Raw genomic sequence first — 26,390 nt, 5'->3', positions numbered from 1 at the left:
AAATCTTTTCACAATCCAATGTCTTAGACTAGAAAAGTAGTAACATTGTTGAATCTGAGGTGACATCACACCACACATTAAAGGAAAATTTCAGGATTTTTGAAGTTGGGTCTTATAAGGTGCTTGGCTATAGAAGTGACATTAACCTCCGGTGATTTCTGTGAATCTTCACCAAACTTTCAGGGAATATTGGGATAGTGACAGGGAAGAACCTGTTAGATTTTGGTGATGATCCGCGCACCCGTTCAGTTTTTCTCGGACTTCGAAATTTTGAACACCATGGTAATCAATGGGAGCATAAGTTCCTCGGTGGCACTGCTTAGGCGTGGGTCTGCCACCTCAAACGGCCATTCTAGTTCATTATTAAAATTGGATAAATAAGCAAATACAGTATAGTACAGTAAATATAATACTGAACTGCCTCTCTGACATGCTCCTTTTATATACAGTCATGTTACTGACCTGTTACTAATTAATCTACTAAGTAGCAAAAAGCTCCTCCAGCTGTTTTTCATTGTTGCCAATTACTTTTCCAGCCTTTTAATGCCCTGTCTCAACTTTTTTTGAGATGTGTTGCTGTGTGGAATCTCAAAATAAGATAGAATTTTTATGGAAAGCAAATTGTCTCAGTTTAAACATCTGATGTTTTTATTCTCTGTGTGAATGATATATAGGTTTATAAGATATTAATTTACATTTTACACAGTGCCCCAACTTTTTTGGAATTGTGGGTGTGCATGTTACATGATGTGTATGTTTATGTGTATGTATATATACGCGTGTTTTAACTGAGACTGAGATTTTGCTTCAAAAATATGCTACCGATCACACTCAGTATAACTCAAATGTACTGTTTTTTATTTTTTTATTTAGAGTTAGAAATTCATTTATTTTACACTTGAAGTAATATTGATAAAAATATTCATTTCTGTTTCCAGGATGCTGTTTGAACCTGTTGTCATTGTCTGACACGTTGATGTCACCACATTTTACCAGACTTGCAACTTCAACAGAAACCGGCCTATTTATAGAAACATTGTGGTTAACAGAAGATGTAAAACACATTCAACAACTAACAAGTCTGTCTGCTGTCCTTATAAGGAGATACCATTTACCAAAACACCTTCAGTAAAAACCTGCTAAGCCTTCGTCATTAACTTAGCTCACATCTTACCCAAGGATGGACATTTGTTCCTGTAAGGCAGAAGTTCCAAAATTCTTTCTGTCAGGCACCGCTTTGGCAGGTAAAAATATTTTCAGGTCCACCCCTCACAGTTCATATTAACTTGTAAAAAGATATAAATGTTTTACAAATACATTGTCAGAGTTTTAAAATCAGACTTGCTAAAGATGAACATTTTCCTGACAATTAAAACTTGATAAAGATCTTGAAGATTTATACACCTGCAATAATTTCAGTGAATACTGTGGGCTTGGTTGGTGCTACAGATCTTCTGCTACAGTTTTTGGGTGCAGTTTTGAGACTGCCACTTTCAGGTCATTTTCAATGTCCAGCTTTTTTTTTTTTTTGGTCTTAATTAAGGTAACAGCCGAAAAAAAAAAAAAAAAAAAAAAAAGATCTCACACTGGTTTGATGCTGCAAAAGGAAAGAGTGTGGCCAAGGCTAGCAGTGGTACCCACTGTGGTTTCCACTCCAGTTCACAATGCTAACGATGTCTTCGACTAGAACTGCAATAACACGGTAGAATCTGAGGTGACATCACTGAACAGCTCCTCTTTTGCATCGTGAAGTCATCAGCCAGTATTGCTTGGCCTTGCTGCGCCGCACCTGGGTAAGGTTCCTGGGTATGGAAATGGATTTAGCCTCGGGTGATTTCTGTGAAAATTGCGTCTTAAATTATTATGAGAGAACACCCCAGCATATTGGCTATGAATGGGTATCTTCTAGCCGAGTAGTTTAAGGAGTTTTAGGGAAAATAGGCCAAGGAAATATGTTGGCTCACATGTACGCTATGCCGTAAAACACAAAGCACTTCATTTTACCCCCAAAAAAGCCTCTGTGTTAGGGTCTAATCTAAACACATAGAGGCCTCTCCTTTGCATAACCCTAACCCTATTTCCAAAGGCTTTGGTGAAGCCACTGTTTATGAACAGTGACATCATTGACAACTCAATTCTAGTCCCTCTCAGAGTCAGGTACTCTGTGTCTTCTCCATAGCATGCTGGCAAGCCAGAAGAGTTGTGTAGGTGTCACTGAGTGTTGCATGGAGACTTTTCTAAGGACCCCTACCAGATCATTGCTGGCAAAGGGAGTTCACGAATTGTATCAAATATCCCAAACCTAAAGCCAAAATCAAGACAAGAACAAACACAAACCTGTGTTTGTGTGTGGGGTTCTATAACAGTACAGGCTCTCATTTTAACTTGTGTTTTTATGTTTTTCTAGTTTTGAAGGCCCTAATTCACACCTGGCACAGAGCATTTTGGCATGCACTGCAGGAGTCTTTCCTATTTCCATCTGATGCAAATGTCAATTTACACTTTTCATCCTGCTTGCTGCCTGATCTCCTGCTGACTGGTAGGAGATATTGCTCCATTAGGTCAAGAACAGCCAGTATGTGTAAGTGTCATGACCCAGGTTTTGGTTTATTATGTTTCTGAGTTTTCCTATAGTTTTCCTTTGTGAATTCTGTGATTTCTAGGTTGACTTTGTATTAGGTTTAGTTCTTAGATGTTATCTGTAGCCCTTGTGTTTCCTTTGTTCAGCTTTTAGTGTTTACTTCAGTTCATTTCGTGCTTTATATAGTCTTTGTGTTTCTGTGTATTTTGGGCTTTTGTTATTTTCCATGTGTCTACTTTTTTTATTGTATTTAGTATTCCCTGTGTTCCATGTTTAGGTTTTCCCCTGTGTTTCATGTGTAGTACTCCATGTATTTCAGTCTAGTTTATTTCCCTGTTTCATGTTCAGTTTTTGCTCCTTGTGTTTTATGTTTAGTTAATTCCCTGTTTCATGTTAAGTTTCCCTGTGCTTCTTGTTTTGTTGTTTCATGTTCTAGTTTTACTCCCTGTGTTTGAGTTTCCCTCCTTGGTTCTTTGTATCCTCCTGTGTTTTCAGTGTTTCTGTAGTTTAGCTTCTTGTGTCCAGTTTTCAGTCCTTGTGTGCTTCTTGTGTTAGGTTCCATGTTTCCTGTTTTATTTTGTAGTTGCCTTCCCTTGTGTGTGATTCAAGTTTTGCTTCCTGCCTGAGTTTCCCTCCACTTTGATTATCTTCACCAGTTTCACCTGTGTCTGATTGTCCACACCTGTCCGCCATTGTTAATCACTCCCTGTGTATATAAACTCTGTGTCTCTCTGTGTCTGTGACGGTTCATTTGTTGATGTCTTCCCCGTTGTTACTCCGGTTACTCCTCGTGCCTCCCGTGTCTTTTAGTTTGTTTCATGGACTTTGGTTTGTAGTAAGTTCTTTTGTTTGTTAATTACATCAGTTTTGTTTTATCTGCATTTGGGTCCTCCAGTTTTTCCGTAATCTTGACAGTAAGACATTCTTTCCAAAGAACCTAAAACAGCTATCATCATGCTGCTGAAGTCAATAACACCATGCTAACTTTTCATGATCTCTGTTGAGCATCTTAGATGTTTATGCAACTCATTTTAATTCTTGCACTGATTGCTTTCACTGTTTTATTGCTCTTTTTGTCTTAGATTGTTTTTAATCATGTCATAGAAATGTTGTTTATTTACTTGATGTCTTCTTTGACACTGGTTTTGAGTAACCTATTTAGTTCCTGCGTATATGATGCATAACCTTGCAAAGCAGATGGATACGCCTGTTTCCGTGTTTCTCATTGGCAAATCCATCTTGCAAAGCTCCCGTCTGAACCATTCGGGCCCGGTTAGAAAGTGGCAGGACCAATCAGTGATGAGGGACAGTACTTTCCAGTGCAGCAGAGTCGTGACGTAAACAAGCAGTAACAAGAGGCTGGTGCCATTATGGTGGAAGACATTAGCGTGGATGCTGCTAAGGCAGCAGTTTTATCAGAACTTGATGACATTTCTTTGTTGCAAGAAGAAAAAAGAACAGCATTGAGTTGATTTCTTTACAAACATGACAAAAGTCATGTACTGACATGTCTGCAGTCTCCATGGTTCACGTTATGCAGCTCTCTATGGTGTCTACTCCTCTGGTAGGGGCACAGCTGGGTAGCTTCTACATCACATGCTTTGTTGCTCTGATTGGCCTGTAAAGATGTGACACACAGAACGTACAACCAATCACCGTGCAAGTTTTTTTTTTTTTTTTTTTGACGGCCCTTTTCCAAACGCCGTCTATGAATGGTTTACCAGATGGATGTATGAAACAAATCCAGCTGGTGTACCAGGTTATATACTACATAGATATGAATGGAATCAGTTTAACATAAAGTTGAAACTGATTTGAACACTGTGTGCTCACCTGCTCAGATATAAAATGAAATTTGTATTGCTACTATTTGCATACTTGGATGTGTGCAATGACTGGACTTAAAAAACCTCCATAGACAAGGTACGCCCTCATCTGGGGGTCATCTGTATAGCTTTGTGGAGGTTAGAGGGCTGAGGATACAAGTTTTAATCTAGCTGTCAGCATGGAATCAAGAGTTTGTTCAAAGTCCTCACTAGGATAGCAGCACAAACAACACACACATTAAAACTCACAAATCTACAGGTTTATCTGATCAACAGAGGACTGTCATAAAACACTGATAAACAGGGGACTTCTGTTTATTTTTATTTCATGAGTTCTGACTGACCTCATGTGAGTAAGACAGGAAGTGGCACTTCTATTGCTTTTCTCAGTGCAAACCACAAGCACACGCTATATTCATTCACAGGAAATGGATACATACACACATATTTAGTCCACAATGAAATATCTAAACCGTTATTTTGTGTAAACATGTCAGTGACACATGGATGAAACAGAGACTCCCAGTCAAGGGGTCATTTGGTGCCACCAGAGGTCATACTTGTCCTCACTTCACATTAATACTTTCTCAGATATTTGTGTTGTCCAGAGGCCCAGAGATACTGGCAATTTTGATTCTGGTTTTTCTTAATTTGTGGGGTGTTATTGTTGATTTCATGCCCCATCTCTCCCCCGAACCTTTAGGGTTCGAGTTCCTAACCCTAACCCTTTTTGGGTTTTCCTTAGTTGGTGGTGTGTTATATAAACATTAATGCCCCTTAGTAAATTTTACTTTTTTATTCATAATATTCTACTGTTGTAAAAAATAGTCATCGTAACCTCTGACAAACATACGTCCTGTCCTGCGCCATGGTTGAAGTCGCTCCAGTGTAGAGGTCTGCAGCTGAACACCTCACCATAGAGGTCTGCAGCCAGATCCTTTTCAATTTAATGGATGTAGCATGTAGCAAACAGCAAGTCACACTGAGCTTCTTTGCTCTAAATTCATGTTTGACCATGCAAGATGTCGAGTCTGAAAGTGGAGATTGTGGTTGTTGGTGAATTAATCTCTATTTAATCTCTTCACTTCTAATAAATATGAAATGGATAAACAAAAAGATACTTCAAACTATTTTCAAACAACTTTTATTAATCAATCAGTAGAAAAGAGTACCATTTTGCAAGCATACATTCATCTGTCTTGTTCAGTGGTGTTTAAATTCAGTGCAATTTGACATGTAATGTAACAATGTTAAATTATTAATGTAACATGTTTCAACGTCAACAGGTAAACTTCATAAAACACATTTCAAACAGTCAGGTGAAGAGCTTAATAAATAAGCAAAGATTACCACATAAATAGAGAAACAAGTTAATTTAAATAAAAGTACTGAAAAACTGGCTCTTGAAAAAGAAATACTAAAAAATGTAAGGTGCTGTTCTCAGGATGGACATAAATCCAGTACCTGTAAATGTATAGCTATGCTGCTTCGAAATACATGATATAACTAAACAACAATAATGCCTTCATTGCTGCTCAGAGCAGTTTCATAAACACCTGAACTGGTCTAATGTCTGTTGCAGCCCAGGAAGTAGTTGCTCCTCAGCACACGGTACAACCTGCGGGACCTCAGGCTGTACTTGTACATGTAAGATCCACTGTAGATGTAGGTGAAACCTGCAAACAAAAAGAGGAAAAATGTAAATTTCTACAAAAAATTTTACTTGGTCTGTAGATGTCACAGGTTCAGATTTCTGTTCTGCTCACCTCTGTACTGGAAGGCTGCGGTCACCTGGCCAGTCACGTCACTGAAGGTTTGAGCCACGTTCTTGGGGAAGCCTCTGTCCATTCTCTTCTTGGCCTCGTCATAACTGAAGAAACACAAGCAGGAATTAGACTGATGCATGAACACCATCATGTACACTAGTGGTTCTCAAAACTTTTTCCTTGAAACCCAACTACTTGCATTTAAAGAAATAGTGAGCATCCAAGGGCAAACATGTAACAAGGAAAAATAATGCATTGTGCTGAAAATAAGAAGTACAAAACAGTCCATCACAAGCGTTATGTTCTAATTTGGACCATATTTCCTTTTAGTTATAGAATTTGCTGCAGGCCACTTAACAAAGTTGGGCTGCATTGGCCCGCTGTACTTTAGTCTGGACAAAAGTGATGTAAACTATGAACAACCATTTTAAGGAACCCTACTCTATGAAAATCACTCAATTATTCAAAAGGATGTTTTTGATTTCTAAGAGATGGAATAAGATGTACAGAGATTGTTAGCTTGATGCTAACACAAAGGGGAGATATCCATTCATAGGCAAACAGATTCAGTATTTCTTTGCACCAATTTTAACTAAAGAAGTAATTTACTTCAACTGACAGAACTGAGTTCAGAAAAATGGAATTGTTTGATTATTTACAAATGTTAAGTTTTTAAAGATAAGTCAAGGTAGTTTCCTGGCCTCTCTGGCTCTCAATGGTGTGGCTATAACAATAAGCCAATAACAATTTCCAAACTCCAAAGTGAGTTGTCTGATGGAAATATATTTTTAAATTGAAATAGCAATTGATTAAAACTTCTGATTTCTTTGATAAATAATAGCCATGCCTTAATCAGAGTAGGAATAAATCTCATGTATTTGAACATACCTGTAGTACTGGCTGCCAACGAAGAACAGAGTCTTGCGAGATTTAGTGTCATAAAAAGCTGCATCGATTTTGTCCACACTTATAGGCAGGCCAAAGCTGGAGATAGACTTAGGGAAGCCTTGCACAAGATCAGAGCCGCTGAAAGCCCAAACTCTACGGCCTGTGAGAAGATAACAAATGTTTTAGTAATCATATGTGAAAATTAGAGGCAATTATGATATCAGAGTCTGATTATGAGCTCTGAATGGATCAGGAGAGTAAATAACGTACCTTTGAAGAGCAAGATGCTGTTCAACACTTTGCTTTCATAGGCAGCATCGATGTTGACGGGAGCGTTTGGCCAGGCGTTTGTGATGAGGGTCTGCTGGGGGCTCTGGCTGTAAATGTAGCTACGCCAGAAGAAGCTGACAACAAACAGGAATAAAAAAGGTAAAGATCAAGACTTTATGTAAAAAAAACAAAACAAAGAAAAAAGACTTTAGTTTAGATGTTTAAGTGAATTACTGCGTGTCTTCATACCTGTCTTTGAAGAAGAGCATCTCTCCCCTCAGGGTGGCGACAGCGTCCAGAACCATGGTCGAATCACAGGCATCGGGGGTGGTGGGGGGCTCAGGTCCAGGCTCATTGTTATCATCATCAGGATTTGAACCTGGAGGTTTGATAGAATTATTGAGTTGTTTGACATTTTCAATGGGGATTTTTGCTGAGGTAAAGAATCTGTGTTAAAATAAGTCTTATATGCTGGAAACTACCAAGACCATTTCAAAGTTTTTCATTGCATTTAGATTTGGCCAAATATAGGGCTCTGTGATGCTCTGGGGTTCCTTGCTGGCTAAGCTCTACAACACTAAAAAGCACTAGGCACTTCAACATCTTTCTTTCTCCTGCTTGACCAAAAGTTTCAGCATTATAGTCTGTATTGCACTCATTCTGCAAGGGCATCTTCCCTGGATGCATTATTAAAAGGGAAGGGCATTTTTCCTCCAAAATGGCATGCTTTAGGTCCATTCAATGGACATGACCACAGTAGAGATTAATGCTCAATTTTCCATATTTTTGAAGCAACTTTTTTTATCACTGAAATTTGACCTGTACATTGATAGCAGTCTTCTGATGTAAGACAAAAGAACATCTCTATCTTCATTCTGCAAGGGCAGTGTTCCTGAATGCAAGACTCTGAAGAGTCTACAATGCATTTTTTGAAGAGTGAAAAGGTTGCATCTTTTCTGCAAGTAGGCATGTTTTTGGCTCATTTTATGTGCATGACTGGAGCAGCCCAGAGCACAGATTGATTTTTCATGTTTTTGAAGCATCATTTAATATTCTTAGCAATGTTTTCAGCATTAAATTTGACCTGTAGATTAATGACAGTCTTCTGTTGTCTACCAAACTAAAAATACATTTTTACATTGCTTTTTGGATAGATTCAATGAATTTAAACATAACAGTCTTCAATTTTGCTAACTAGCTCTACCTTCATTCTGCTAATGAAGAAAATATTCAATACTCTGAATCCTCTGAAATGCATTTTCTGTAAGTAGAAAGAGGCAAATATTTTAAATAAACATGCATGATTTTGGCTTATTTGATGGACATGAATACATCACTCCAAATGTTTAATTTCTCATGTTTTTGAAGAACTACCTAATATTCTTTTGCATCTTTTTCATCAATTAAATTTGACCAGGGGATTAAAAATGCAGTTTTCTGTTGTCTAACAAACTTTATACACATTTTTCATTGTTTAGTGGCTGCTGTCTGCAGTTTGCAGGCTTGCTTGCCCTCTCTCTGCAAGAGTATCTTTCCAAGATGCAAGACTTTCAAAAGTCTGAAATGCTTTTTTTAAAGTACAGAGAAGCACATCTTCCCCCTTAAATAGTGTTGTGTTTGCAACATGACACGTCCATAGCTGTCCCGGAGCATCGATTACTATCTAATTTTTCATGTTTTTTAAGCTTAATTTGATATACCCAGAAACTTTTTCACTTTAATCCCTGGAATATGACTGTGGATAAATTATTCTATACTTAACCAAATTTACTTATTTTTATATGCTTTGTGGTGTGTATTTAACAAGTTTTAGCTTTGCAGCTTGCAGGCTAGCTTTGCTTCATCTGCAAGAGTATCTGTCTTGGATGGATGAATTTGAAGAACTGAGTTAGTAGGTTAGAAAGAGGCATGTCTATCCAGAGTTGGCAAGACTTTCGGACATTCAATGGACACTTCCACCATGTCCAAGAGCAGAGACTACTGCTTAGATTTCATGATTCAGAAACTAATTTTTGGAACTTCATAAAAACACAGGCTTCTGTTGCATAACACTAATATCAATATATAGATATTTTCTAGTGCTTTACTGGAAATAATTGTGTTTTTGTGGATGTTTATTTTTATGAGTGCAAAACCTAGCATGGATGTAAAACTGTAAGTAAAATGTAAAGCACTCACCATAGAGAGACTGGATTCCTTTGACGTCGTCGCGGGGCAGCACAAAGGTGTCAGGGTTTCTGTAGGAGTACGTGGGGTACATCAGAGCACCAGGGTCATTAGAATGAGACAAACCCAGAGAGTGACCGAACTCATGGGCAGCCACCACGAAGAGGACGTAACCTGCAGCAGAAAACCCCAGAGTTAAATTTATGGAGAGCTCTGGAGTAGATCAGAAACAGAAGGAAGCTAGAGAGACCATAAACTGACCTGTCTGAGAGCGGAAGGTGAAGGTCTCATCTTCGTCAAAGTGAGCGTCTCCTCCGATGCCATTGGATGGGGCAAAGGCGTGGGCCAGAGTTCCACCAGGACCATCAAAGGGGTAAAAATCACCATGAGCTGTTAAAAGAAATTATATCATGTCAAGTCATGCCACATCTCCACCTAGACTGGCACATTGCAATTACAGAATCTTATAAATCCAAGATAGTTATACACCAAAAGTCAGTGGTTCACAACCTTTTTTCCTTAGGGCCTGCCTACTTGTTTCTAAGGAAAGTGAAGCTCCCCAGGACCAACTTGGAAATAAATGATCAGTTTTAACTGTTTTCACTGAGAATACTTCAACATAATTGACCTGCATACTCTTGTTCTTGGCAAAAGATCTATGTACATTCCATTATTTCTACAGTTTGTTAGGACCACTCTATTAAGAGGAAAGGGTAACTTGAGAAAAAACTCAGCAGTTGCATATTTTACTTTAACTGAAAGTTCGTAGTTTTGATATTATAAAGCCAAAATTAGCCAACTAAATCAAAGAAAATCATACAAGGTAAATCCATTTTCCTTGCACGGGTCCTGCAGTTGAGGGTCTAATAAAATGATACTTCTTATTGAGACAGATCAGTAAAGAGTTGCTTGTGATTTTAGCCAAGAATCACCACTGCATCATTATAAGAATGAAACATGCCACTGTTTTTCTTTATGGCTTCCCGTAAATTTACAACTTTATACTGTCTTCCATTTATGGCTATAAAAATGTGAAATTTTGCAGCATATAATGTCATAACGTATGACTTCTAAACTTTCAAATCCTGAGTTTGGTTTCTTGCAACTATATGACGTTATAATCTGAGAAATTATGAGATTTTTCTTTACACCTTTCTTTAAAAAATGAATGGATCCTTAGTTATATCTTTTATTGTGTCCCCAATATGCCATTGTATATTATGTTTCTAATCATGATTTTAAATTTGTAAATTTGTAATTTGTAAATCTTTGCAATCTTATTTGGACAACATCAGAGTAGATGGAGCCCTGCACCCTCCCTGAGATCTTAGGGTCCCAGAGTTGGACTCCAGTGTCATAAAGCACACCAGCCTTTTTTCCTATCTCACTTAAAATGGGACCATAATCCAAAAAAAGTTAAGACTTATAACTTGTACTAAAGCAACTATAAAAAGTTTACTTTGGCAGTGCATTTACTAGGAATGGATGCCATATATTTTAAGCCATGCACAATCACCCAGTTGAGTCCTGTCCGGCAAAAACATCTGGGTTTGAGATGCCACTTTTGTCACATTTAAACCCAAAAGGCAAAAGGTTCACCTCAGATGTCCACTCCATGAAGGACACCTACCCCTAACCCTAACCCTCAAATATACAGTGTAATGTTTGGACAGTTCCTTAAGGTACAAGTTTAACATCATGTAATGTTAAAGGTCTTTTGGAACCAGCAAAATGCCAACTTTAAAATATCTTGTTATATACTGTCAGACTTTTTGCATCCCACTACAGGCTCCTGCAAAGAATATAGGTTCCAGACAGTCTTACTGAACCCAACAGGTGACTGTCCACCTCTAATCTACAGTATAATCTCTGGACATGGTTAATCATCATTGTACAGGGTGCTGGTTTAGCTCAACTGGTAGAGCAGGCGCCCTCATACAGAGGCTAGTGTCCTCGATAATGGTGGCTGGATTGATTCCTAGTCCCAGTGTTGTTGGGTGCATGTCTTTCCCAATGTTCTCTACATAGTGCTGTCTCTCTTCAGATGTTCTATCTAAATGAAGGCAACATGCCCAAAAGTAATCTTTAAAATACCTTGTAAAGCATTTTTTATGGTACTAAAAATGGGACCTTAATTCATTTAAAACATTTGCAAAAATAAGTGTCATTTTCTCATGGGCCTATATTGTACTATTAGACTATTCTTTTTGCACCCAGCAGAGTCTCCCTTATTGGAAAGAATGCATGTATAGGACAATTCCACATTGCTTTACTTCTAAAATCAAGAGGTTGCAGTCTACTCCGAGGATAAAATCTTTCAAAACCACCATTAACTATGCAAAGAGGGTATATAACTTGGTACAGATAAAGAAGGAGTAATTCTGGACTCACATCCGCTACCAAAGGAGATCATGATGTCTGCGGTGCCACTGTAGATCCTTGTGAACCTCAGAGGAGTGACTTTGGCCCAAACATCCAGAGCTTTCTGTATGGAGTCATCGACCTCTGCTACAGACATGTCTGGAGTGTAGTTCTCAATCCTGGAGGACAGAAAATCATGTTTTAATGTTTTTTTGTCATGCAATGCATTATTTCTCTCACATTTTCTCTCTTTAGGTCACTCACCTGTATGTGAGGCTGTTTGTCTGCCACTTGAGGTTGTTTCCAAAGGTGGAGAACTGGCCGATGTTGGTATCAGGAACACCACAGCGGGGCTTCTTCATCATGGCCATGGTGTCTGCATTGATGTACCCGGTGATCTGAAGACCAAAGAATCTCTGCATCTCAGCCAGCTTCTTGTTGAGAGGGCTGATTCCTCGTCTCACAGTTGGACCGGTCTCTTCTGTCAGGTTGAAGAATTTCTTCAGGTAGCCCTGCAAAAAAAAAGGACAGGAGTTGGAAATTTAATCATGCATCAGTGCATACCTCTTTCTGTCTGTCTCTTGCAGCACAGCGTTCACATTTCTAGAGTGAGGATTCTTAGATAGCATAGAACATGGTGAGAATCAAGCATACATACCTCTGCAAACGTCTCATCTTGCACAGAAGTTTGTTGCAGCGGTGCACTGTAAACAGTGACAGCAAGGCTCAGTAGAAGGCATATGTTAAGAGTCTTCATGTTTTCCATTGAATGTCTTTGGTTGAATGTCTCCCTGTCCTGCAGGCAGCTCTTTTAAAGGCAGAAATCATGGCGTGTTGAGTAACTACCTCCTGTTCCTACTGACTCAGTTTTCCTTAGAGAGAGGAAGTGGCGCTTTTATTGCTCATCATGTAAAAAAGTTTACCATATAAAGACACTGTGATTTAATGACATAACACTATAACATGGATGATTTTTTAGGAAAAGATTCCACAATACTACTACTGTATTGTCACAATCTCCTGCAGGTGTAGTGTTAGTATATGTCATTGTTACATTATAACTTTTGACAGAAAAAGGAAAATCAAATCATACAAAGCCTTAATCTTATCATGACAAGACATTGCATTTCCCTCATTTTAATGTCAAGGTCATAAAGACAGTAAACAAGCAGAGACAACATGATAAACATAGTAAAAACCTCCCCTTCTTTCCCCTAGCCTCCAGTGATTTCTGTGAAAGTTGCTCTGCTGGGGTAAGGTAACTGCTCTTGACAATAGCAACAAGCTTGTTTATCATTCATTATTAAGACTGGATAAATAAGCAAATACAGTACAGTACAGTACGTAAAATACTGAACTGCCTCTCTGACATGCTCCTTTTATATACAGTCATGTTACTGACCTGTTACTAATTAATCTACTAAGTTGCAGAAAGCTCCTCCAGCTGTTTTTCATTGTTGCCAATTACTTTTCCAGCCTTTTAATGCCCCGTCTCAACTTTTTTGAGATGTGTTGCTGCATGGAATCTCAAAATAAGATAGAATTTTTATGAAAAGCAAATTGTCTCAGTTTAAACATCTGATGTTTTTAATGATCTGTGTGAATGATATATAGGTCCATAAGATATTCATTTACATTTTACACTTTTTTGGAATTGGGGTTGAACATGTTACATGACGTGTATGTTTCTGTGTATGTATATATGTATACGTATGCTTTAACTGAGACTGAGATTTTGCATCGAAGATATGTCCCCTTTGTGATCACACTTAGTATAACTTATTACTTAGTATTACTGAGTACTACTTACAATTTAATTTAGAGTTAAAAATGCATATTTTTTACATTTGAAGTAATATCCATAAAAATATTCATTTCTGTTTCCAGGATGCTGTTTGCACCTTTTGTGCTTGTTTGACACGTTGATGTCACCACGTTTTACCAGACTTACAGCCTTCAACAGAAACCGGCCTATTTATAGAAACATTGTGGTTAACAGAGGATGTACAACACATTCAACGACTAACAAGTCTGTCTGCTGACCTTATAAGGAGATACCATTTACCAAAACACCTTCAGTAAAAACCTGCTAAAGCTGTCATTAACTTCAGGCCCCCTTTTGGCAGGTAAAAATATTCTCAGGTCGTCCCCCCACCCAACTTTTAAAAACATTTAGATGTTTTACAAATACATTGTCAGAGTTTTAAAAATCAAGCTTGCTAACGATGAACATTTCCCTAAAAATTAAAACTCAATGAACATCTTGAAGATTTATACACCAAGTCCTGCAATAATTTCTGTGAATACTGTGGGCTTGGTTGGTGCTACAGATCTTCTGCTATAGTTTTGGGTGCAGCTGTGAGACTGCCACTTTCAGGCCATTTTTGATGTCCAGCTTTTATTTGTTTTTTGGTGGGAAAAAAAGGACCAGGACCAAGACTTAAAAAAATACATGATGTATTGCCACAACATGCAAGCTTTGCAAGATGGATTTGTGTGATGACAGTCATTGAGTCTGAACAATACATCTGCTTTGCAAGGTTACCACACATTAAAGGGACATTTCAGGATTTTTGAAGTTGGGTCGTTAGGTGCTTGGCTATGGAAGTGGCATTAGCTTCGGGTGATTTCTGTGAAAGTTGCTCCTTAAATTATAATGAGAGAACACCCCAGCATATTGGCTATTAATGTGTAGTATAAGGAGTTTTAGGTAAAACTAGGCCAAGAAATCATGCTGGCTCACATGTACGCTATGTCGTAAAACAGAAATCATTTAATTTCCCAAATGCTTCTGTGTTAGGCACTAATTTAAACACACTAAGCCTTCTCCTTTGCATAACCCTAACCCTATTTCCAAAGGCTTTGGTGAAGCCACTGTTTATGAACAGTGACATCATTGACAACTCAATTCTAGTCCCTCTCAGAGTCAGGTACTCTGTGTCTTCTCCATAGCATGCTGGCAAGCCAGAAGAGTTGTGTAGGTGTCACTGAGTGTTGCATGGAGACTTTTCTAAGGACCCCTACCAGATCATTGCTGGCAAAGGGAGTTCACGAATTATATCAAATATTCCAAACCTAAAGCCAAAATCAAGACAAGAACAAACACAAACCTGTGTTTGTGTGTGGGGTTCTATAGCAGTATAGGCTATCATTTTAACTTGTGTTTTTATGTTTTTCTTGTTTTGAAGGCCCTAATTCACAACTGGCACAGAGCATTTTGGCATGCACTGCAGGAGTCTTTCCTATTTCCATCTGATGCAAATGTCAATTTACACTTTTCATCCTGCTTGCTGCCTGATCTCCTGCTGACTGGTAGGAGAAATTGCTCCATTAGGTCAAGAACAGCCAGTATGTGTAAGAAAGTCTTTCCAAAGAACCTAAAACAGCTATCATCATGCTGCTGAAGTCAATAACACCATGCTAACTTTTCATGATCTCTGTTGAGCATCTTAGATGTTTATGCAACTTATTTTAATTCTTGCACTGATTGCTTTCATTGTTTTATTGCTCGTTTTGTCTTAGATTGTTTTTAATCATTTCATAGAAATATTGTTTATTAACTTGATGTCTTCTTTGACACGGTTTTGAGTAACCTATTTAGTTCCTGCGTATATGCTGCATAACCTTGCAAAGCAGATGGATATGCCTGTTTCTGTGTTTCTCCCTGGCGAATCCATCTTGCAAAGCTCTCGTCTGAACCATTCGGGGCCGGTTAGAAAGTCGCAGGACCAATCAGTGACGAGGGACAGTACTTTCCAGTGCAGCGGAGTCGTGACGTAAACAAGCAGCAACAAGAGGCCGGTGCCATTATGGTGGAAGACATTAGCGTGGATGCTGCTAAAGCAGCAGTTTATCAGAACTTGATGATATTTCTTCATTACAAGAAGAAAAAAGAACAGCATTGAGTTGATTTCTTTGCAAAAACAACAAACGTCGTGTACTGATATGTCTACAGTCTCCATGGTTCACGTTATGCAGCTCTCTATGGCGTCTACTCCTTCGGTAGGGGCGTAGTTCGGTAGCAACTACATCCCGTGTTTTGTTGCTTTGATTGGTCCATAAAGATGTGACACACAGAACGTTCATCCAATCACCCTGCAAGTTTTCTTTTTGACGGCCCTTTCCCAAACGCCGTCTATAAATGGTTTACCAGGGGCCTTTAGCAGGAAGCATGATCAACTTATGCTGGGTAACTCACATCTATCCAGGGGTGACTAACCCCAACAATGGCAATCAGGATAATCGATAGCATGACGCGGGTTATCCACACGGTAACTCAACCCAGGTTTGTCTCATCAAGAGCCGTGAATGCGCACGTATAAAGGGAGGGCACAGAGGCAGCTGAACAATCGCAACCTTGAGCGCTAAACAGATGGAGAATCGCAAGGAAGCAAATGACAGGGCACCCTACTTCAATGTGAGGAGCAAAGATTAATAATGATGAAGTACGAGGAGGAAAAAGTCTGAATCCTGGTAAAAGGAAACACCGTAGCGGCTGCCAATCACAGGCAAAATGCGTGGCAGCGCATAGCGGACTGTGTAAATGCGTAAGTTACTCATCAATGGCTCAGTCTGACATTGATCACACTCATGAATCTCATGAACAATATACTCTGCAAATGAACTGCGTGCATTACAATCATCATCTCATTCCCCCAGATGTAATCCTTCTGAGTGAAAAGAACGTGGGGGCAGATTAAAAATAAGTATAAAAACATCATTGCGTCTGATAAGTTGGTCTGTTTCATGTCTTAACATCATGCTACAATTAAGCTTAAAGTTGTCGCCGCACTGAAATCATGCATACCGAGTTGATGTCTGACCTAAATTAACAAATTGTTAATCAGCAGCTGGACTCAAATACACTCTCCCTCTTTATAGAAAGAAAGCCCTCAAACACAATGAATGAAGTGTAGGAATGACATGATGGAATAATGTGTTGTTTCACATTAGCATTACATCACCTTTATTGGTCAAGCACTTTGTGTTGCATTTGAATGTGTGAAAGGAGCTATATAAATGAAGTTTGATTATCTCTCCCTAGTATATTACCTCTAACTGTATGTTACGTATGATTTCATATCATATTGGACAATCACTTCCCTAATTCCACATGGGAGCAGCTTCATATTCACCACATTTCCCCTTCTGATTTACACTGTTACAGCCAACAGGAAGAAGAACTTAAAAAACAGACAGACGTTGCAAAGAACCGCAGGGCAATGTACAATGTCTGCGGGACAGTCAGTGCACTGCTCCTGCGGGTCGCACAGGCAATAAACGGCTCCAAGATTTCACACAGGTAGATGAGTCCGGGACGCGAGACCCGGTACCTCGCATAAAGCGCATCATCGGGTTGATCCAGTGGGTTTAAACGGTCTCGGAACACTCTTTCACGTCTTAATGCTCTCCTCACTGGTTGTGCTCCTCTGTCTACCGGGTTCAGGAGAAAAGGGCTGGCCATCGTTTCGGAGAAGCTGATTGGCCAGTGGGGTGGGCATTTTAAAGGATCAGATTCAACCTCCAACTTACCCTGCTCCGGGGCAGGTTAGCCATTCAGAGTAAGTCACCATGGTGATCTACCCCGATAATAAATGAACCGGCTTTGTGCTATCGATAACCCAGGGTTAACCCTGAAGTTAGCTGTTTAAGACATTAATCCTGCTTCGTGCTATAGGCCCCAGATGGATGTATGAAACAAATCCATCTGGTGTACCAGGTTATATGCTACATAGATATGAATGGAATCAGTTTAACATAAAGTTGAAACTGATTTGAACACTGTGTGCTCACCTGCTCAGATATAAAATGAAATTTGCACTGCCACTATTTGCATACTTGGATGTGTGCAATGACTGGACTTTAAACCTCCATAAACAAGGTACGCCCTCATCTGGGGGTCATCTGTATAGCTTTGTGGAGGTTAGAGGGTTGAGGATACAAGTTTTAATCTGGCTGTCAGCATGGAATCAAGAGTCTGTTCAAAGTCCTCACTAGGATAGCAGCACAAACAACACACACATTAAAATTCACAAATCTACAGGTTTATCTGATCAACAGAGGACTGTCATAAAACACTGATAAACAGGGGACTTCTGTTTATTTTTATTTCATGAGTCCTGACTGACCTCATGTGAGTAAGACAGGAAGTGGCACTTCTATTGCTTTTCTCAGTGCAAACCACAAGCACACGCTGTATTCATTCACAGGAAATGAATACATACACACATATTTAGTCCACAATGAAATATCTAAACCGTTATTTTGTGTAAACATGTCAATGACACATGGATGAAACAGAAGCTCACAGTCAAGGGGCCATTTGGTGCCACCAGAGGTCATACTTGTCCTCACTTCACATTAATACTTTCTCAGATATTTGTGTTGTCCAGAGGCCCAGAGATACTGGCAATTTTGATTTGGGTTTTTCTTAATTTGTGGGGTGTTATTGTTGATTTCATGCCCCATCTCTCCCCCTAACCTTTAGGGTTTGAGTTCCTAACCCTAGCCCTTTTTGGGTTTTCCTTAGTTGATGGTGTGTTATATAAACATTAATGCCCCTTAGTAAATTTAACTTTTTTATTCATAATATTCTACTGTTGTGAAAAATAGTCATCGTAACCTCTGACAAACATACGTCCCATCCTGCACCATGGTTAAGGTCGCTCCAGTGTAGAGGTCTGCAGCTGAACACCTCACCATAGAGGTCTGCAGCCAGATCCTTTTCAACTGAATGGATGTAGCATGTAGCAAACAGCAAGTCACACTGAGCTTCTTTGCTCTAAATTCATGTTTGACCATGCAAGATGTCGAGTCTGAGAGATTGTGGTTGTTGGTGAATTAATCTCTATTTAATCTCTTCACTTATAATGAGTATGAAATGGATAAACAACAAAAAGATACTTCAAACTATTTTCATACAACTTTTATTAATCAATCAGTAGAAAAGAGTACATTTTAAAGGCATACATTCATCTGTCTTGTTCAGTGGTGTTTAAATTCAGTGCAATTTGACATGTAATGTAACAATGTTAAATTATTAATGTAACATGTTTCAACGTCAACAGGTAAATTTCATAAAACACATTTCAAACAGTCAGGTGAATAGCTTAATAAATAAGCAAAGATTACCACATAAATAGAAACATAAATTAATTGTAATAGACTTGTTAAAAAGCTTGCTCTTAAAAAAGAAATACTAAAAAATGTAAGGTGCTGTTCTCAGGATGGACATAAATCCAGTACCTGTAAATGTATAGCCATGTTGCTTTGAAATACATATTATAACTACACAACAACAATGCCTTCATTGCCGCTCAGAGCAGTTTTATAAACACCTGAACTGGTCTAACGTCTGTTGCACCGCAAGAAGTAGCTGTTCCTCAGCACACGGTACAACCTGCCGGTCCTCAGGCTGTACTCGTACATGTAAGATCCACTGTAGATGTAGGTGAAACCTGCAACCAAAAATAGGATAAATGTAAATTTCTACACAAAATTTACTTGTCCTGTAGATTTCACTGGTTTAGATTTCAGTTCTGCTCACCTCTGTACTGGAAGGCTGCGGTCACCGGGCGGGTCACGTCAGGGAAGGTTTGTTCCACGTTCTTGGGGAAGCCTTTGTCCATTCTCTTCTTGGCCTCATCATAGCTGAAGAAACACAAGCAGGAATTAGACCGATGCATGAACACCATCATGTACACTAGTGGTTTCCATAATGTTTTCTCAGAAGCCCATCAACTTGCATTTAAAAGAAATAGTGAGCCTCCAAGGGCCAACATGTAAGGAAAAATGATGCAGTGCTGTGAAAGACTGTTGTAATCTATAATTGTTTTAGTGATAAAATCCCATTGAAACTGGCCCTTTAACACCAACTTTTATGAACCACCCAGTAAGTGTTACATTGGTAACAGTTCATACATGCCCTAGACCCCAGAATGGAAACAAATGATGTCAACTAGGCGTATCCAAATTTTTTCCACTGAGGGCCTCATAAAATGTTAAGGATGGTGGGACCACTTCCACATACCTTCCCTTGAGGATATTAAAGTTACTATAACCAATCTGATCTATGTCTATATAGAGAGTTAATGACTGACATTGCAATAGACAATCATTTTATGGATTTTGGGGAGGTCAACCAGATTTCAGTGGCCTGGGTCAGCCCTGGCTACCACTGGCTCTGCCCTGGGAATACCATTGACACAACTATTTGCTGCTGTCGGGGTGTTACAAATCAAGATACCATCATTATTTTAGTTTTCAGTATGTTTACCATTTACAGTGACATCTTGGTTTAGTCCAAATTTAAAAACAACACAAAACAATGGCTAATAAAAATAAGCCAATAACAATTTCCAAACTCCAAAGTGAGTTGTCTGATGGAAATATTTTTTTTTAAATGAGATAACAATCTATTAAAACTTCTGATTTCTTTGATAAATGATAGTCATGCCTTAATCAGTGTAGGAATAAATCTCATGTCACGTATTTGAACATACCTGTAGTACTGGCTGCCGACGAAGAACAGAGTCTTGCGAGATTCAGCGTCATAAAAAGCTGCGTCGATTTTGTCCACACTTTCAGGGAGGCCAAAGCTGGAGATAGACTTAGGGAAGCCTTGCACAAGATCATAGCCGCTGAAAGCCCAAACCCTACGGCCTGTGAGGAGATAACAAATGTTTTAGTAATCATATGTGAAAATTAGAGGCATTATCATGAGCTCTGAATGGATCAGGAGAGTGAATGAAGTACCTTTGAAGAGCAGGACACTGTCCAACACTTTGCTTTCATAGGCAGCGTTGATGTTGACGGGAGCGTTTGGCCAGAAGTTTGTGATGAGGGTCTGCTGAGGGGTCGGGCTCTGAATGTAGCTACGCCAGAAGAAGCTGCGAACAAACACAAATAAAAAAGTTAAAGATCCAGATCTTATGTAAAAAATGATTTAATTTAGATGTTTAAGTGAATTACTGCGTGTCTTCATACCGGTCTTTGAAGAAGAGCATCTCTCCTCTCAGGGTGGCAACGGCGTCCAGAACCATGGTCGAATCACAGGAGTCAGGGGTGGTGGGGGGCTCAGGTCCAGGCTCGTTGTTATCATCATCAGGATTTGAACCTGGAGGTTTGATAGAATTATTGAGTTGTTTGACATTTTCAATGGGGATTTTTTCTGAGGTAAAGAATCTGTGTTAAAATAAGTCTTATATGCTGGAAACTACCAAGACCATTTCAAAGTTTTTCATCGCATTTAGATTCGGCCAAATATAGGGCTCTGTGATGCTCTGGGGTTCCTTGCTGGCTAAGCTCTACAACACTAAAAAGTACTAGGCACTTCAACATCTTTCTTTCTCCTGCTTGACCAAAAGTTTCAATATTATAGTCTGCAGTATTGCCCTCATTCTGCAAGGTCATCTTCCCTCAATCTGAAGAATCTAAAGAGTCTGAAATTCGTTATTAGGGAAGTGCATCTTTCCTCCAAAAAGGCATGCTTTGGGCCCATTCAACAGACATGACCACAGTATCCCAGAGGAGAGATTAATGCTCACTTTTCTGTATTTCTGAAGCATTATTTAATTTCCTTAGCAACTTTTTTTATCACTCCAATTAAAAGAACATCTCTATCTTCATTCTGCAAGGGCAGTGTTCATGGATGCAAGACTCTGAAGAGTCTATGATGCTTTTTTTGAAGAGTGGAAAGGTTGCATCTTTTCTGCAAGTAGGCATACTTTTGGCTCATTTTATGTGCATGACTAGAGCACCCCAGAGCACAGATTAATTTTTCATGTTTTTGAAGCATTTTTTTAAATATTCTTAACAACATGTCAGTTTTTCTAGCTACCTCTATCTTAATTCTGCTAGTGCAGAAGGAATTCAAGACTCTGAATCATCTGAGAAGCATTTTTTTAAGTAGCAAGAGGCCAATATTTTCAATAAATACGCTTGCTTTTGGCTCATTTGATGGAAATAACTACAGCACTCCTAATGCTTAATTTCTCATGTTGTTGAAGCATTATTTAATAATCTTTTGCAGCTTTTTCATTAATTAAATTTGGCCAGGGGCTTAATAATGCAGTCTTCTGTTGTCTAACAAACTTAATATATAGTTTTCATTGTTTAGTGGCTAGTTTTAACAAGGTTGCAGTTGCTGTCTGCTGTTTGCAGGCTAGCTTTGCCCTCTCTCTGCAACAGTATCTTTCCAAGATGCAAGACTTTGAAGAGTCTGAAATGCATTTTTGAAAGTACAGAGGAGCACATCTTCCCCTTAAATAGTGTTGCCTTTAATATGACACATCCATAGCCATCCCAGAGTCCCGGAGCAGTGATTACTACCTAATTTTTCATGTTTTTTTAAGCATAATCTGATATACTCAACAAGTTTTAGCTTTGCAGTTTGCAGGCTAGCTCTGCTCTTCCTCTACAAGAGCACCTACTGTATCTTGGATGGCAGAATTTGAAGAACTGAGTTAGTGGGGTAGAAAGAGGTATTTCTTTCCAGAGTTGGCAAGACTTTGGGACATTCAATGGACACTTCCACCATGTCCAAGAACAGAGACTACTGCATAGATTTCATGATTCAGAAACTTATTGAAGAAACTTCATAAAAACACAGTCTTATATTGCATAACACTAAAGTCAGTCAGTATGTCAGTATTTTCTGTTGCTGTACTGGGACTAATTGTGTTTTTGTAGATGTTTATTTTTATGAGTGCAAAACTTAACATGGATGTAAAACTGTAAGTAAAATGTAAAGCACTCACCATAGAGAGACTGGATTCCTTTGACGTCATCGCGGGGCAGCACGAAGGTGTCAGGGTTTCTGTAGCTGTACACGGGGTACATCAGAGCACCGGGGTCATCAGAGTGAGACAAACCCAGAGAGTGACCGAACTCATGGGCAGCCACCATGAAGAGGACGTAACCTGCAGCAAAAAATCCCAGAGTTAAATTCATAAAGAGCTCCAGAGTAGATCAGAAACAGAAGGAAGCTAAAGAGACCATAAACTGACCTGTCTGAGAGCGGAAGGTGAAGGTCTCATCTTCGTCAAAGTGAGCGTCTCCTCCGATGCCGTTGGACGGGGCGAAGGCGTGGGCCAGAGTTCCATCAGGACCATCAAAGGGGTAAAAATCACCATGAGCTGTTAGAAGAAATTACATCATGTCAAGTCATGCCACATCTCCATCTAGACTGACACATTGCAATTACAGAATCTTATAAATCCAAGATAGCTATACACCAAAAGTCAGTGGTTCACAACCTTTTTTCCTTAGGGCCTGCCTACTTGTTTCTAAGGAAAGCGAAGCCCCCCAGGACCAACTTGGAAAAAATTAATTATTAATTTTAACTGTTTTCACTGAGAATACTTCAACATAATTGACTTGCATACTCTTGTTCTTGGCAAAAGATCTATGTACATTCCATTATTTCTACAATTTGTTCATCTATTAAGAAGATCTGATCATTTTGAGGAAAAAACTTAACTTACCAATTTTAAAGTTGTACCTTTATGCGAATAACATGAGATTTTTACTCTAAAAGCTGTTTATTTACTTAAACAGTTAGAATTTTTATATTTTTAAGTCGAAGATAGCCAACTAAATCAAAGTAAATCTTACAAGATAAATCCATTTTCCTTGCACGGGTCCTGCACTTGAGGGTGTAATAAAATGATACTTCTTATTGGGACAGATCAGTAAATAGTTGCTTGTAATTTTAGCCAAGAATAATCACTTCATCATTATCATAAGAGTGAAACATGCCACTGCTTTTCTTCATGGTTTCTCATAAATTAACAACTTTATACTGTCTTCCATTTATGGCTAGAAAAATGTGAAATTTTGTGTATATAATAGCAAAATGTATGACTTCTAAACTCTGAAATTCTGAGTTTGGCATCTTGCTGATGTTATAATCTCAAAAATATGAGCTTTTTCTTTACACTTTCCTTAAAAAAAATGGATCCTCTTTATTTTTATCCTTTAGGGTGGCTCCAATATGCTGTTGTATATCATGTGTCTAATCATGATTTTTATAGGATATTTGCAATATAATTTTGACATTGTCAGAGCAGAAAGGGCCCCATGCAGTCCATAATTCAAAAACTAAGACTTACAACTTGTAGTTAAGCTACTATAAAAGGTTAACCTTGGCAATGAATTTAATGGATGTCACATATTTTAAGCCATGCACAATCACCCAGTTGAGTCCCCTCCTACAAAAAGTCTGGGTTTGAGACCTTTTGTCACATTTAAACCGAAAAGCCAACTGTCCACTTCAAATATGCAGACTAATGTTTGGACATTAGCTTAATGTACAAGTTTAACATCATGTAATGTTAAAGGAGACTTGAAACCAGCAAAATACCAACTTTATAAAATCTTGTTATTTACTATCAGACTATTGGCACCCCACTACAGGCTCCTGCAAAGAATAAAAGTTCCAGACAGTCTTCTGGTTCTTTGGACATGAGTAATGTACATTGATTCCCAGTCCCAGTGTTGTTGGGTGCAGGTCTTTCCCCACTTTCTCTACATATTCCTGTCTCTCTCTTCAGTTGTCCTATCCAAATGAAGGCAAAATGCCCAAAAGTAATCTTTAAAAAAACCTTGTAAAGCAACTTTTTTTTTTTTTTTAACTGTATATGGGACATTAGTGATTTAAAATATTTGCAAAGTTTCATTTTCTCATGGGCATATATAACACTGTTAGAAAACTTTTTGCACCCAGCAGAGTCTCCCTTATTGGAAAGAATGCATGTATAGGACAATTCCACATTGCTTTACTTTTAAAACCAAGAGGCTGCAGTCTACTCCGAGGATAAAACCTTTTCAAAAACAGCATTAACTATACAAAGAGGGTATATAACTTGGTACAGGTAAAGAAGAAGTAATTCTGGACTCACATCCGCCACCAAAGGAGATCATGATGTCTGCGGTGCCGCTGTAGATCCTTGTGAACCTCAGAGGAGTGACTTTGGCCCAAACATCCAGAGCTTTCTGTATGGAGTCATCGACCTCTGCTACAGACATGTCTGGAGTGTAGTTCTCAATCCTGGAGGACAGAAAATCATGTTTTAATGGTTTTTGTCATGCAATGCATTATTTCTCTCACATTTTCTCTCTTTAGGTCACTCACCTGTATGTGAGGCTGTTTGTCTGCCACTTCAGGTTGTTTCCAAAGGTGGAGAACTGGCCGATGTTGGTATCAGGGACACCACAGCGGGGCTTCTTCATCATGGCCATGGTGTCTGCATCGATGTACCCGGTGATCTGAAGACCAAAGAATCTCTGCATCTCAGCCAGCTTCTTGTTGAGAGGGCTGATTCCTCGTCTCACAGTTGGACCGGTCTCTTCTGTCAGGTTGAAGAATTTCTTCAGGTAGCCCTGCAAAAAAAAGGACAGGAGTTGGAAACTTAACCATGCATCAGTGCATAGCTCTTTCTGTCTGTCTATTGCAGCACAGCGTTCACATTTCTAGAGTGAGGATTCCTAGAAAGCATAAAACATGGTCAGAATCAAGCATACATACCTCTGCAAACGTCTCATCTTGCACAGAAGCTTGTTGCAGCGGTGCACTGTAAACAGTGACAGCAAGGCTCAGTAGAAGGCATATGTTAAGAGTCTTCATGTTTTTCATTGAATGTCTTTGGTTGAATGTCTCCCTGTTCTGCAGGCAGCTCTTTTAAAGGCAGAAACAGGGCGTGTTGAGGAACTACCTCCTGGACTCAGTGACTCAGTTTTCCTTACTTGGTTAAGAGAGGAAGTGGCACTTTTATTGCTCATCATATAAAAAAGTTTCCCACATAAAGACACTCTGATTTAATGACATAACACTATAATTTGGAAGATTTTCAGGAAATGATTCCACAATACTACTACTGTATTGTCACAATCTCCTGCAGGTGTAGTTTTAGAATATGTCCTTGTTACAAAATAACTCTGGACTAAAAAATAAATAAATAAATAAATAAATAAAGGAAAATCAGATCATTCAAAGCTTTAATCTTATGAAAATACATTGTATTTTCCTCATTTTAATGTCAAGGTCATAAAGATAGTAGACAAGCAGAGAGAACATAATGAACATGATAAAAAAAAAACAAAAATACTTAAAACTGTTCGAAAAACAATGACTAGCAAATGTAGGAAGTTATTCCATCAAAATCTTTTCACTATCCTTGCAAAATACAGGCATAAATGTCCCAAAACAGCAACAGTGCAAAACAGCAGTGTGCGATTTGGGTCAATACTAACCCACTGTGATTCAGGGCTCTATACTGCATTCAAGTGTACTGTAATAAAGTACGCTAACAGAAGTATGGGATTTAAGATGTGAAGTCAAAGTAGAGGACTCCTGGAGAACAGCACAGCAGCAACAATCCTCTACCTGCTTCCTATTGGTGGGTTCATCAAAGAAAATCCAACAGCAGACATATGTACACACAGAAAAGGTTTCCTATGCAGGTATAGAAAAATAAGTGTGCGGCAGTTTCAAAAGCAAGTGGAAGCAACCTGGATGAGAGGAGAGTGGCTGTT

General features: G+C 38.8%; 2 protein-coding genes across 2 annotated transcripts; both read right to left on the bottom strand.

Moving 5' to 3' along the window:
• Positions 1-5,973: 5,973 nt before the first annotated feature.
• LOC121518502 (matrix metalloproteinase-18-like) lies at positions 5,974-12,627 on the bottom strand. Its single transcript, XM_041800841.1, has 10 exons — positions 12,517-12,627; positions 12,123-12,370; positions 11,889-12,037; positions 9,759-9,887; positions 9,510-9,671; positions 7,581-7,710; positions 7,332-7,465; positions 7,062-7,221; positions 6,174-6,277; positions 5,974-6,083 (listed from the first exon to the last, which is right to left on the bottom strand). Exons 1-10 carry the CDS (start codon positions 12,622-12,624, stop codon positions 5,974-5,976), a joined length of 1,434 nt encoding a protein of 477 aa, XP_041656775.1. The 5' UTR covers positions 12,625-12,627.
• A 6,140-nt stretch (positions 12,628-18,767) lies between these two features.
• LOC121518500 (matrix metalloproteinase-18-like) lies at positions 18,768-25,541 on the bottom strand. The gene is made up of 10 exons (XM_041800839.1): positions 25,384-25,541; positions 24,991-25,238; positions 24,758-24,906; positions 22,865-22,993; positions 22,616-22,777; positions 20,844-20,973; positions 20,613-20,746; positions 20,360-20,519; positions 19,405-19,508; positions 18,768-19,315 (listed from the first exon to the last, which is right to left on the bottom strand). Exons 1-10 carry the CDS (start codon positions 25,489-25,491, stop codon positions 19,206-19,208), a joined length of 1,434 nt encoding a protein of 477 aa, XP_041656773.1. The 5' UTR covers positions 25,492-25,541; the 3' UTR covers positions 18,768-19,205.
• Between the last annotated feature and the right edge of the window lie 849 nt (positions 25,542-26,390).

The sequence above is a fragment of the Cheilinus undulatus genome, linkage group 12 (assembly GCF_018320785.1).
Source record: "Cheilinus undulatus linkage group 12, ASM1832078v1, whole genome shotgun sequence".
Lineage (NCBI taxonomy): Eukaryota > Metazoa > Chordata > Actinopteri > Labriformes > Labridae > Cheilinus > Cheilinus undulatus.
This window is presented reverse-complemented; position numbering and strand designations above follow the sequence as displayed.

Coding starts and splice junctions, on each gene's coding strand:
- LOC121518502 (XM_041800841.1), bottom strand. CDS start 12,624: ATGGAAAACATGAAGACTCTTAACATATGCCTTCTACTGAGCCTTGCT. Junction 12,038..12,122: donor ACAAACAGCCTCACATACAG/GTGAGTGACCTA, acceptor TCTGTCCTCCAG/GATTGAGAACTACACTCCAG. Junction 7,711..9,509: donor AGGAATCCAGTCTCTCTATG/GTGAGTGCTTTA, acceptor TCAAACCTCCAG/GTTCAAATCCTGATGATGAT.
- LOC121518500 (XM_041800839.1), bottom strand. CDS start 25,491: ATGAAAAACATGAAGACTCTTAACATATGCCTTCTACTGAGCCTTGCT. Junction 22,994..24,757: donor GATCTCCTTTGGTGGCGGAT/GTGAGTCCAGAA, acceptor TTCTTCTAACAG/CTCATGGTGATTTTTACCCC. Junction 20,520..20,612: donor CAGTGTCCTGCTCTTCAAAG/GTACTTCATTCA, acceptor ATCTCCTCACAG/GCCGTAGGGTTTGGGCTTTC.